Raw genomic sequence first — 13,412 nt, 5'->3', positions numbered from 1 at the left:
TTGATGTCCTTGAAAGCCGGTTTCATGTAGGACTAATTGGAGTTGCAGTAATCAATTTTTTACCCAAATAAATAACATCTTGGCACATGATTATGAAATGAAAAAACACCTGACAATAAAATCTATTTTGCTTGTAACTATTAACTCTCAGTAAGCTTTTCTTGTTTTAATTGGCCACCCAAGCTCAAGTCATACTTTTTTGAAGAAAAAAAGAATGTAGGACTTGCCTAACGAAAACTTTTTCAATAAAGTAGCATAAAGTTACCCAGACATGACCTACATAACATGTTCTCATAATTCATCACATTTCAAACAATATAACCAAACTTGTAGCAAGTAATCAAGTACCATAAAAGAAAAAACCAAGCAAGTGAAGATGGTTGGTACTGGTAACAAGATTGAGCAATGGGATAATACCAATCAATCTTCTTCAAGGTTGATGGAGTCCTTGAACTTGGCATATAAAACCTTTTTCAAATCGGCCATTTGGGCAACCACCGCATCCTTCTCGTCCTTGAGTTTCTCCAAATGCTTGGTCGTCGTCTCTGTCATTTGTTCTATCCTCATCTCCACTTCATCTTTGGGTACATGAGCGAAAACCTCCCCTATCTGGAACCTCACTACCTCCTCATCCGTTAGAATCAATTCGTTGCTTGCATCCTCAAAGTTCTCATTCGCTTCCTGCATGCCCACCAAAACACAAACATATCTTCACCAAATTATATAACCAAACCAAACAGATCACTATACCCCACTTGAAAATAGGTTTAGAGGTGAGATATAGACAGACTTGACCTCACCTCAACCTCACATAGTAGAGCAGTTGTTTCCATCAAAGAATAAAAGCAAACATGAAGAAAAAACAAGGACTAGTACATGGTGAACATAGAACGCGAAAAATAAGAAAGAAAAGGGGAGGATAGAGACATTGAAAACATACAGAAAAAAAAAACCAAACACAATAAATCCCACACAAAAGTAGGGTTTTGGGGTAGGATATACACAAACCTAAATTCCACAACAAGTGAAAAGGGATTGTTTCCATGAAGGCCTCGGCTTCCAAAATCCAAAATAAAAGCTCAGTTTCAAACAGATTTTCCTCTTTTTGCTCACACTCTTGGTTATTAAATGAAGACTCCATAGCAGCAAAGAAAAACTCTTGTGCTCTCTTTTGGTGGCTGAAATTCATTCTGTAGGCTTTTTATTTCAGAATTGACCAGTCATTTATGCACTAGACACATGACCAAAATGAGACATTCAATATACATATTTTACAGGCTTTATTTGACAAACAGTTAACTGCAATGTCCTTTTCTTAATATTGTTTGTATGAAAATGTGATTCATGACTAAATTATTGTAGTTTCAGTGAGTACCTATGATGCAGATGGTTAACTTACACGATTTCTATCTAAGACATCGTCTATGTTGAGAGGTTTAGTAAAAAAGGAATGTATATGCCATGATTGACCAACCCCTTGAATGATTTGATTCTCTTTAGCATTATATTCTTTTATAGAGGATCAAGTGTATTGTTTCCCATTTTAATCAATTTTCATCAATGTTTCCCATTTCCAAAACACCCAAGCTATTAAAATACACAAGACCATACGTTTTCACCTGCTCATAATGTCAAAAGTAGTAGGTTTACGAATTATGTTTTTGGCTTACTTCAACTAGCAACATATAAAGACTTTCCCCTCCTCAACCCTTGCAAACCTAGAAGAGTTGGTACACCAAGACTGCCCTTTAGGTAATTTTCTGCTTTGTAGGTGCCAGAAGGAGGAAGACAATGACATGCATAACACAAAAAACAAGCAAGACCCATAAGTATCATAATTAAATTTCATTCATCAGTATAAACATGCAACAAATGCCAATCGCTTAAATAACAAATACTATGCAATAACTCTTTATGCTCAGATGTTCGAAACAACAGTAGACGAGCAAAAGCAAAGTCAGATTATTACGCATATGAATCCAGTAGATTTGTGATCCCGGAACAGCCAAATTAAAGCAATCTCATTGAGAAAACAAACGATCTTCATGACACTGATAATATTATTGGATATATTTGGGCAAAAAAGTTGATAGCCCGTGGGGGGTCAAAAAAGGGACCTGTCTTGTAATTGGGCAAGTCGCCCCGCCACTTTGCCAATAGAGCACACGCCAAAGGCAACCTTATTGCATATACAGACAATGGTTACTTTGGTTACAGAAAAGAAATACATGCAAGCCTCATATATAACAGATCAATGATTTAAGAATCAGAAGCTCTAAGAATTTGAGACTTTACAAGACATTGTGAACCACCAAAGCACCAGTTAAACGTTCAGGCAGCATATAAAGCGTAAACAACAAATTGTAACAGATGTACACTATAACTACCAAAGGATAATTGAGAAGAACCGGACATTATTTGATGAAATTAAATGCAACTTAACCAAGCATAATGAATGAAGATGGAATGAATGACCAGCTTACAACTATATAATTGATTGAGCTTCGATGGAACAACGACAAAAGAAGTAGCTAGCATGGCACGTCTATTTTGTAAATTACTTGAGAAATTATAGCCCATGTTTTTCTCACACAATAAATTGCCACCAGAAAATGTCGAATAAGAAAAAAGTGACAAAGAAAACCAAAAGAACAAGCTTAAAAACCAAAAGAACAAGCTTAAAAGTACATAAGTGATGAGATTAAACTTATTCAGATTGTAGGGAAGAAAATTGGCACCCAAAGAACTTGGACAAATTGAGCAAGAACATCACATTGCTTTCAGTAGCTTAATTATCTCCTTTTCCATGACACATGCACAAACTTTCCTGATTTATAGCAGTTACAGCATACTTCAGGGTTTTGCTACGGTTTAAGTGCAAAAAGACATCCGTCTTTTAACTACAAATACAATTCCAAAAACGAATCTTCACAAAAGGCAGGGGGTGAGCATATGCACTGGGATCTAGAACCCACCGTAATGTTCGGCGGAGATTGTCTTTTGACTCCTACACCTTAGATGTGCATACTCATAACTTCATAATACCACCTTGGTTCACAAGCTTGCTTACAAGTTACAATAGCATTAAAGCGCATATATAAGATGTTGAGGCATCATGACCGATACAATTCCAATTTAGAGAAACTACTTGGTCATGGAAAGGTACCTTGGCAATCCTTATTTCATCTTCAAGTTCATGATATCGGTTGTTCAATCTCCCAAATTTGTTGATGTTCTGCTGATCCTCCCATGTCACTTCAGTTTCAGAGCCACCACCAGCCTTTGATTTTCATGAAAATATGAAGTTTGTCAAAAAGAGAGAGCTCCAAAATAAGCATAAAGTATGCAAGTAAAGAAGGAACATATGGTTTATATATGGTCCGTATGAGAAACCAAAGCATAGAAAATAAATTAAAAAGGAAGTAACAAATTTAACTTTCACCTGCTGCATGATTGATAATAGGAGGTGACACTCGATGAGACAGAAGTTTCAGCTTTCTAGTGTGCAAGGTACTGCAAAGGGCATCCATGGCAGTTTTTAAGTGTGAGAGAATTTTCCACCTGTCTTCAATAAACCAAACCAAACCAAACAAAACCAGTAATTCCCCCACAGGTAGGGTCTTGGAGGTAAGACATATGCAGTCCTTTCCTCTACCCCAAGGGGTAGAGTCATTGGCGGACCCAAGATTTTGCCGAACAGGCGCACCTTTAAATTGGATCAAATGCCTTTGTTTTTAGCTGAATTTCTCCATTTAGAGGGATTTTTTTTAAAGTTCTTTGGTTGATTTCAAGGAACTTTTGCATGTTTTTTGTTGATTTTGAGGGACTTTCGCTTTTTTGGGTTGATTTCATAAAATTTCTCAACTTTTAGGATTTGATTCTCGTTATCCTTTACTTTTTTCTAGGTTTCTAACTTTTTTATTTATGCATCTAGAATTTTAGTACTAAATAGGATGTTTTGCAAATCAAAATTAACTAACCAATTTAAAAGAACCCTAGATTGATTGAAGAAATTAACATCAACAAGACAACAACTAAGGTTCAGAAAATATAAAAATAAGGTAAGAAAATTAACATCATATTACCAGATATAAAGTAAATCTAGAATTTAAGCAAATATGAGTTAGGGGCGTAGGGCAATGAATGTAAACAACAAAACATGTAACAAATAAACAACGAAACAATTTGCAATAATTAAAAGGGCAAAGGAAGCAAGAAAAAAACTGAATCAGATTTAGGTCAAAACACTAATATCAAATTTGGGGAAAAAAATATAGTTCAATAGTCAAAACCTAAATGCAAGAACTCAAAACAAACAAATAAATCATGTAAACATAATTGTATAGCATTATAACTAATCATTTTAGAGCAAATGAATATTATCAAATTTACGGCAAAAATATAAATTTGAGTTGGATCTGGGACAAAACCTGAATGAGAGATTGAGAGAGTGACTGAGTGAGTGAGAGTGTGTGTGAGAGCTTGAGAGAACTGGCCGGAGCCGGCGGACGGCGGTGAGGGGCAGCTGGGCGATGACAGAGGCAGAGGCAGGGGTGCTGTTTGTTTTTTAGTTTTCAGAATGTGAACTACTTCTCTCATTTGTTTGGTGCTCTTTGTTTAAAAGAAAATAAAAAATTATAGTTTGGTCCTCTATCTTTGTTTTTTTGTTTAGTATGTGCACAATTTCACAAATATTTTAGAGTACCCCTCAAATTTTTAACGGCACCTTTTGTACCTCAAAAAAAATATCCTTGCAAATTTAAATTGAGCACGTGCATGGGACCCCACTCCCCATCCTATAGGTCCTCCCCTGGTTAGAGGAGTTGTTTGCGTGATCACCCTTGCCTTGTAAAACAACAACAATTAAAAGGTAAGAATGTGTGCGATCTAATAACGTGTACATGTAAATAGATAAGGCAAGGCAGCAGGGACAAAAGGAAAGAAAATATGTTAAAACAATCAAGAAAACCCAAAGCGCAAAACTGAATACCAATCCAGGACTGTTGATCCTCTCTCTTAGTGATTTGATGATAATCTTTATTTCCTTATACGAAGTATTTATGTTTCTGTTTTTTCAGTTCCAGCGATCTTCACTGAGTCTGTTCAGTGTTCGCTGAAGAACTTATATTGTAAATCCAATCAGCAACAACGTTACTTCAAGAAGACAACACTCACACCAAAGAACCTTCAGCAAAAGTCGAAGACTGAAACTGAAGATTAGAGACTGGCAAGTACATGATCTGAAGCGGTATTCAGTGATTATAAGTCTATCTATATATGCATGAAGACTGCCCAAGCCTCAGCGAATGCTGAAGAGACCTTCAGGTTATTCCAGCATTTAGCGATCAAAAAAAGCTTGTTGAGCACGATTGTTGTTGTTTTGTCCTTATACACACAAAGGACAAACCCATACCCTTTCTAAAAGTTAGTACGGTACGCAACCGACTAATTGACTCTATTACCCACCAACTTTGTGAAAGGATGTCTACTCATTAATAGGCTTTTGTACTATTCACTGTAGCAAAGGACAAGCTTTCCTCTTAAGACTTGACACGCGTTCTAACCCTACCATGATGCATTAAATGTGCATTTAATGCAACGGATATAAATAGATGTGTTCTATCTCCATGCAGAGATACCTAAAAAAATCTTACGTTAAGCTCTCTTACGCTTAAGTAAAAGAACACACATCTAAGAACAAATACGCTCATCTTCAAGAGCAAGTTAGAATCTCTTTCATTGTATTCTAAACAAGTTCTCTCCCAGACAGAACTTACTTTCCTCTATTTCTTTAACAACAAATTTTTTCTTATTTGCTAAGACTAAGTGTGTAAACTTTAGATTGTTTAGATAAATTTTTCTTACCTTATTTTTTCGCAAACAATCTTGTAAAATATGTATTGATCTTCTTTCATCAATATATATTTTAAATTTGAAAATACTGTGTTTGTATTCATCCCCCCCCCTTTCTACAAACTGTTTTACACATCTTGTAGACCCTAAAGGGACCAACGAGGACAAAAAAAGCTAAGACTAGTGTACAGAATGCAGGTTGCACAAGTAGGCACAGTGGTAGACATGTATCTTCCTGAAATTAATTTGTTTTTTCCCGAGTGGTTTGGCTATATAAATTTATACTAATAGAATTCACTTCGCAAAGTAACCAAAGAACCAAATCAAACTCGAAGAGAATATATGAAGCTAGTGTGGAAGAGCAGGTTTGAAAGTAAATTGAATGAAATTGAATGTAAATGCTATTATTCTAAATCCATGTTCCTGATGGATTCATCGAAAAATGAGATTTCATAATTTTGCAATCTAATCTTTGACATACAATAAATCTTCTGGTATGTTGATAAGCATGGTTTATTACATGCTTAAAGTACCTATTTCCTTTGTTTAATAGGTAGATTCTTCTAGTTTATCCCAACATTGAGTCATTTTTGCTTCCTTATTTTCCATTTATTATGTTTGGAGCTAAATATAGTGATGGATTTGTTTTTACAACAATTTGGGAGTAGATGACATCTTTAACTTACAAATACTGCACTATGATGCTGCAACATTCCAGCAACATTGACCTGATCCGGTGCGGCTTTTTGGAGAATTGCTTAATAGTTCAGCCATTGTACCGGAGGAAAATCTTAGCTTGAGGAACCGTCGGTTTTTGTCCAAAACAGCTTGTGAAGGGGACATTTGGAAGACTTTTTGGATGACCTTTTGTGATGGAGTTGATGTCTCCTTTATGGTTCCCTCATGATGAACATTTACCTTTCCCACGTTTTTGTCTTTTAGTCTAGTTTGTGTGTATAAAAGGGGACCATGGGTGCCTCTTTTGAAATCATCCCTGAACATCTCTCATCTTTTGTTCCTCATCCTTAAACACTTCAAACTCTTAGTAGTTTTATATTTATGCAAGTTCTTAAGTTTTTCTTTAAATATTGTTCTTCATCTTGATGTGCTGCAACATTGTCATTTATTTATTTACTTTTATCGTCATTTAATTTTCGTCTTTACTTTCTGTCATTTATATTCAGTCATTTACATTCATGTCTTTACTTTATGTCATTTTCTTTCCGTAATGAGTAGCTAATTTCATTAGCTCGGGTGTAGGATAAAGGGTGAAATGTTAAACCAAATGAAAGTGGACGTTGTTTCGCAATAACAATGTTCCACTATTTCATTCAAGTTTTATAAAACCAAGTACACTTCTTGACAAGTTGATCACTTTGAAAGTGTTAAAGTGCCATGGACTTAGAGATAAGTCATTGATATGCACGTCAGCTTGAATGATATGAGAGGTAGACTAGAGAAAGTTACCGACAAGGAGACTTGTCATTTATGTTTTTCAAATTTAACTCCCGACGGGTTGGTCACTCTCTAAAAGTGTCAAAGTGCGATAGATTCAGAGATGAACTATCTTGAACACACGCGAACTTGAATGATATGGGAATCGGCTCGAAAGAGKGATTTTTAACAAARAGATTTGTTTAGCCATATATTTTGAAGACACCATTTGTCACTATCCCTGGTCTGAACACCACATAGAGATATGGGTGCAAAGCTATAGTATAGTGCAAAGGTGAAGTCCGAGAGAAATACCTTCAAGATAGATGGTGGAAATAGTTCTTCTACAACATTGTCTGCTGGATTTTGTGTTTACGTTTCACCCCTAAGTCTTACACCCGTGCTACCTTTATTATTCTGTTATATTTGCATTGTTAACTCAGAATCAAACTGAAGCTTCATTTTCATCATCTGAAATCTTTTCTTTCACTGGACTCTCATTTAACTTTTGCTACAATCCTCGTGGACGATAATCCGGTACTTGTACCACTTTATTACTTGGAAAGACGATATTGAGCCATATTGTATACTTGCTTTGTGGCCCAATTCTTTAGTCTAAAGGTGTAAGATATACTTGACCAAGTTTTTGGCGCCGCTGCCGGGGATTGACAAGCTTAAAGTTTTCTTTTGAGTAAAGTAAAAGATTTGATTTTTCTAGTGCCTTTTAATCGTCTTAAAAGTGGTGTATGCCAAGAACACATCACGGGGAATTTTTCGAACTTGATCCAGATATTGAGAGAACGTTTCACCATAGAAGGAGGGCTCAAAGAGCATTTCTTGCTCTACTCCCTCCCAACATGGAGTTACCTCCTCTCATCATTCCGAAAATACCACATTTGGAAAACCAACCGCCAGTTTTTGGACAAATTCCACTGTTCCCAAATTTTCCACAAGGACACCAAGAACACCCACATAATCATAATCATAATGATAATAATTTGGGTAATGAGGACACTGATTCGGAGCATAATGATCACCAAAGAGCACAAACTCCGAACATCATTAATTTGGCAAATTCCAAAAATGGAAGGATCATGGATTATGCTATCCCGGATTTGGAGCAATTAAATTCTGGGATAGTTAGACCACATATGACCGCTCTCCATTTCGAACTAAAACCGATAATGTTTCACATGTTGCAAACGAATGGCCAATTTGTTGGATTGCCCTCAGAGGACCCACATTCACACTTAAAGTCTTTTATGGAAATCACTGATGCTTTTTTGATCCCGGGAGTGTCCAATGACGCTCTCAGACTCACTTTATTTCCATTTTCATTAAGGGATCGACAAAAGTATGGTTTAACTCTTTAACACCGGGATCTGTGCCGTCTTGGAGTAACATGGCAGAAATTTTTTTGCGAAAATATTTCCCACCAACAAGGAACGCTAAGTCCAGAAACGAGATCTATCTTTTTAAACAACTGGATGATGAAGCTGTTCCTGACGCGTGGGAAATGTTCAAAGAGTTGTTGAGGAAATGCCCACACCATGGCATTTCGTACTGTATTCATCTTGAGATGTTTTACAATGGGTTAGGTCCCATAGCAAAACAAATGCTCGACGTGACTGCAGGCGGAGCCTTTACAGCCAGTACCTATAATGAGGGATATGAAATCCTAGAAAAGATATCAGCAAACAATGGGCATTGGGCCGACCCACATGCCCAGCCACAGAAAAAGACTGCTGGAATACATGAGGTGGATGCATATACTACATTAACAGCTCAGCTCACCTCCATGACCAATTTATTGAAAAATTTAACTTCTGGTCAGGGAGTACAACAAGCTGCTAACACATCTATTCCAACAATCCTATATGTGCAATGTGTGTGCTGTGGTGGGGATCATTCATATGAACATTGCACCCATAATTCTGAATCCGTAAATTATGTTCAAAACATATGTAATCCCTACTCTAACACATATAATGCCAGTTGGAGACAGCACCCGAACTTTTCTTGGAATAGTCCCAGTTTTAATCCACCAGTCCATAAGCAACAAGGAACTTCTAATTTCCAACCACAACATCATGCTAACAGTTCTAACTCTCAGAGCCACCAACAAAGTTTTCAGAACTCTCAACCACATTTTCAGAACAAACCTCCTCTACTGGAAGAATCATCATCTTCTTTGGAAGCAATTATAAAGGGGCTTTTAGCACATGCTCAAGCCCAAAATCAAGCTTTGATTAATCAACAAAGTGTTGCCATCAGGAATTTAGAGACTCAGGTCAATCAACGTGCACTTAACCAGAGCAGTCGAGCCCTTGGTACCTTGCCCAGTAATACAAAAGTCCCTAAAGATCTTGGAAAGGAACATGTGAAAGTAGTGACTCTTAGGAGTGGGAAGGAGTTGACAGAAAAAGTGCAGAAAAATAGTACGCCAAGACTGTCAGAAGCTAATAATCCGATAACAGTCCCTGTCAAAGAAGGACCGGTCCCACCTTTAGAAAAGCAAGCATCTGAGACCACCACTCTTGTTCCCCCTAGATCAGACTTCCCTTTACTTTTTCTAGAGGATACTCTAAAGAAATCAGAAGGGACTAAGGTTTTAGAGACCCCTAAGCTTGATACTAAGATTCCACCAGAACCACCAAAGAGCAACACAAGGACTCAAGGCATTCAAGACCCATCTTGCTCAACACCTCCAAGCAAGAATATGATAAAACAAATCCCTCCTTATGTTCCTTACCCCCAAAGGTTGAGGAATCAGAAAAAGGAATTGCATTTAAAAAAATTCTTAGATGTGTTTAACGAATTGCACATCAACATACCCCTTGTTGAGGCAATTGAGCAAATGCCTAGTTATGCTAAGTTTCTGAAGGACATCTTAAGCAAGAAGAAGAAGTTGACTGAGTATGAGACTGTAGCTCTTACCGAAGGATGTAGTGCACTTTTGACCAATAGCATACCCTCTAAGCTTAAAGATCCAGGGAGTTTTACCATTCTTTGTTCAATAGGAGGGAAGGAGATAGGGAATGCCTTATGTGACTTAGGAGCTAGTATTAACTTCATGCCTTTGTCTGTCTTTAACACCTTAGGCATAGGAGAGGCTAGACCTACCACAATTACACTCCAATTGCCAAATTAATCCATTGCATACCCTAAGGGAAAGATTGAAGATGTGTTGGTATAGGTTGATAAGTTCATATTTTCGGCATATTTTATCATATTAGATTTTGAGGCTGATAAGGACATTCTGATTATTTTAGGAAGACCTTTTTTAGCTACCGGAATAACTTTGATAGATGTCCAGAAAGGAGAGTTGACCATGAGGCTTCAAGACCAAAAAGTCATATTTAATGTCTTCAACTCCTTAAAATACCCTGATTATTTGGAAGAGTGTTCAAGCATAGCTGAAATAGAAGAAGAGGTTGTTGAGGAAGAAATTCAGGAAAACCTTAAGTTGGAAGAAGAGAGTGTAGAGGAATTAGAAAAAGAGATTGTTGAAGAAGTAGAGGCAATAGGAAATGATAATGTGCTAGAAGAGGTGTCAGCTTTTGAACTTTTGGAAAATAATGAGCAAAAAGATTTCACCCCGTCCATTGTGTCACCACCTGACCTGGAGTTAAAGCAACTCCCATCTCATCTGAAATATGCTTTTCTAGGAAAAGAAGGCAAATTGCTTGTCATTATCTCATCTACCCTCGACTTGCATCAAGAGAAGAAACTAGTGGACATGTTGAAAATGCACAAAAAGGCTTTAGGATGGACCATTGCTGACCTTAAAGGGATTAGTCCCTCAATTTGTCAACATAAGATCATCTTAGAGGACAAAAATTTCACATCCATAGAACCTCAAAGAAGGCTAAATCCTGTCATGAAAGAGGTAGTAAAAAAGAAGATTTTGAAAAACTACTAGAACCTACCACTGTTAAAGGAATCAGGAGTTTTTTGGGTCATGCAGGATTTTATAGAAGGTTCATAAAGGATTTTCAAAAATTTCAAAACCTTTATGTTTACTCCTACAACATGACCAAAAATTTGATTTTAATGATGAATGTAGAAATGCATTCAAAACTTTGAAGAAAACCTTGATTACTTCACCAATGGTAGTTGCTCCGGACTGGAACAAATCTTTCGAGATTATGTGTGATGCGAGCGATTTGGGCGGTTGGTGTTGTTTTAGGTCAGAGAAGAGAGAAGGTGTATCATTTAATTTATTATGCAAGTAAAATTTTGAATGAAGCACAGATAAATTACACCACCACGGAGAAAGAATTATTGGCCGTAGTATTTGTATTTGAGAGATTTAGATCATACTTGATGGGGACTAAGATAATTGTGCATACTGATCATGCAACCATCAAATATTTAATCTCAAAGAAGGATGCAAAGCCTAGGTTGATAAGGTGGGTGTTGTTATTGCAGGAATTTGATTTGGAAATACATGATAGGAAGGGTGTAGAAAACCAAGTAGCAGACCATTTATCTAGGTTAGAGAAACCTGAGATAGGGGGAAGAGATATTATAGAGACCTTCCCGGATGAGAGAATCTTGACGGTGCAACAACAAAAGGCACATTGGTTTGCAGATATTGCAAATTTCTTAGCATGTGGCATCAAACCATCTGAATACACAAGCCACATGCTTAAGAAATTTTTTCATGATGTCAAATCTTATTTTTGGGATGACCCCTTTTTGTTCAAACTTGGTGCACATCAACTTTTAAGGAGGTGCATTCTAGAGTCTGAGGTGCCAAAAATGTTGTATCAGTGTCACCAAGCTCCTTATGGAGGACATTTTGGAGGACAGAGAACTGCTGCTAAGGTCCTACAGTCTGGTTTCTATTGGCCGACTCTTTTCAAGGATTCCCATAGCTTTGCACAAAGGTGCAATGAATGCCAAAGGAGTGGGTCCATTTCTAAAAGAAATGAAATGCCACTACATGGGATCCTGGAAGTTGAGTTATTTGATGTATGAGGAATAGACTTTATGGGTCCTTTCCCCCCATCAAATAACTGCCAATACATACTGGTTGCTGTAGATTATGTCTCAAAATGGGTAGAAGATGTGGCATGTGTTTCAAATGATGCCAAGACTGTGGTTAAATTCCTTCAAAAGCAAATTTTTACACGGTTTGGTACCCCTAGAGCCTTAATAAGTGATGAGGTACCCACTTTATAAATAATTTGTTAAGTGGAGTTCTTACAAAATATAATGTTAACCACAAAATAGCCACAACATATCACCCACAGATAAATGGCTTAGCAGAGTTATCCAACAGAGAAATAAAGAGTATTTTGGAAAAGGTTGTCAAGCCTAACAGGAAGGATTGGACATTCAAGCTAGATGATGCTTTATGGGCATACARAACCGCTTTCAAAACACCAATTGGTATGTCCCCATACAAGCTAGTCTATGGCMAAGCCTGCCATCTTTCGTTAGAGCTTGAGCATAAAGCTTATTGGGCCATAAAAGAATTAAAATTTTCTTTGAAAGATGCTAGTTTGAWAAGGAAGCTGCAACTCTATGAACTGGATGAACATAGGATGTTGTCCTATGAAAATGACAAGCTCTATAAAGATAAAACAAAAAGTTGGCATGACAAGAGAATACAACACATAGAGTTAAGAGAAGGTCAGCATGTTCTTTTGTTTAATTCTAGACTGAAATTATTCCCATGAAAACTTAAGTCTAGATGGTTTGGGCCTTTTCTTGTTTTTAAAGTGTACCCTTATGGAGCAATGGACTTGGTAAATGTTGATCCTCTCTCTCAGTGATTTGATGATAATCCCTTTTAATATATCGATGTAATTTTGTTTCTATATTTTCAGTTCCAGCGATCAGACACTGAGTATGTTTAGTGATCGCTGAGGAACTTGCTTTATAAATCTCAGAGACAAACAATACTTCAAGAAGACAACACTCACACCAAAGAACCTTCAGCAAACATCGAAGACTGAAACTGAAGATTAGAGATTGGCGAGTACGTGATTTGAAGCGGGATTCAGTGATTACAAACCTTTCTACATATGTGTGAAGACTGCTCTAGCTTCAGCGAATGATGATGAGACCTTCAGGTCATTCCAGCATTCAGCGATCAAAGGAAGCTTGCTTAGCAC

General features: G+C 37.0%; 1 protein-coding gene and 1 non-coding gene across 2 annotated transcripts; both read right to left on the bottom strand.

Moving 5' to 3' along the window:
- Positions 1-225: 225 nt before the first annotated feature.
- Positions 226-4,593, bottom strand: LOC112505080 (probable prefoldin subunit 4). Its single transcript, XM_025109031.1, has 4 exons — positions 4,431-4,593; positions 3,443-3,513; positions 3,167-3,280; positions 226-681 (listed from the first exon to the last, which is right to left on the bottom strand). The coding sequence occupies exons 2-4, from the start codon at positions 3,449-3,451 to the stop codon at positions 421-423; spliced, it is 384 nt and encodes a 127-aa protein (XP_024964799.1). The 5' UTR covers positions 3,452-3,513; positions 4,431-4,593; the 3' UTR covers positions 226-420.
- A 4,144-nt stretch (positions 4,594-8,737) lies between these two features.
- Positions 8,738-8,844, bottom strand: LOC112505081. The gene has a single exon (XR_003068321.1). It is a non-coding gene; the product is annotated as a small nucleolar RNA R71 (small nucleolar RNA).
- Positions 8,845-13,412: the final 4,568 nt, after the last annotated feature.

The sequence above is a fragment of the Cynara cardunculus genome, unplaced genomic scaffold (assembly GCF_001531365.2).
Source record: "Cynara cardunculus var. scolymus isolate 2C unplaced genomic scaffold, CcrdV1 Un_Scaffold_8248, whole genome shotgun sequence".
In the NCBI taxonomy this organism is placed as follows: domain Eukaryota; kingdom Viridiplantae; phylum Streptophyta; class Magnoliopsida; order Asterales; family Asteraceae; genus Cynara; species Cynara cardunculus.
This window is presented reverse-complemented; position numbering and strand designations above follow the sequence as displayed.

Excerpts from the sequence above, each read along its gene's own strand:
- LOC112505080 (XM_025109031.1), bottom strand. Across the intron at positions 682-3,166 it reads ATGAAATAAGGATTGCCAAG|GAAGCGAATGAGAACTTTGA; the intron begins GTACCTTTCCAT and ends GTGGGCATGCAG.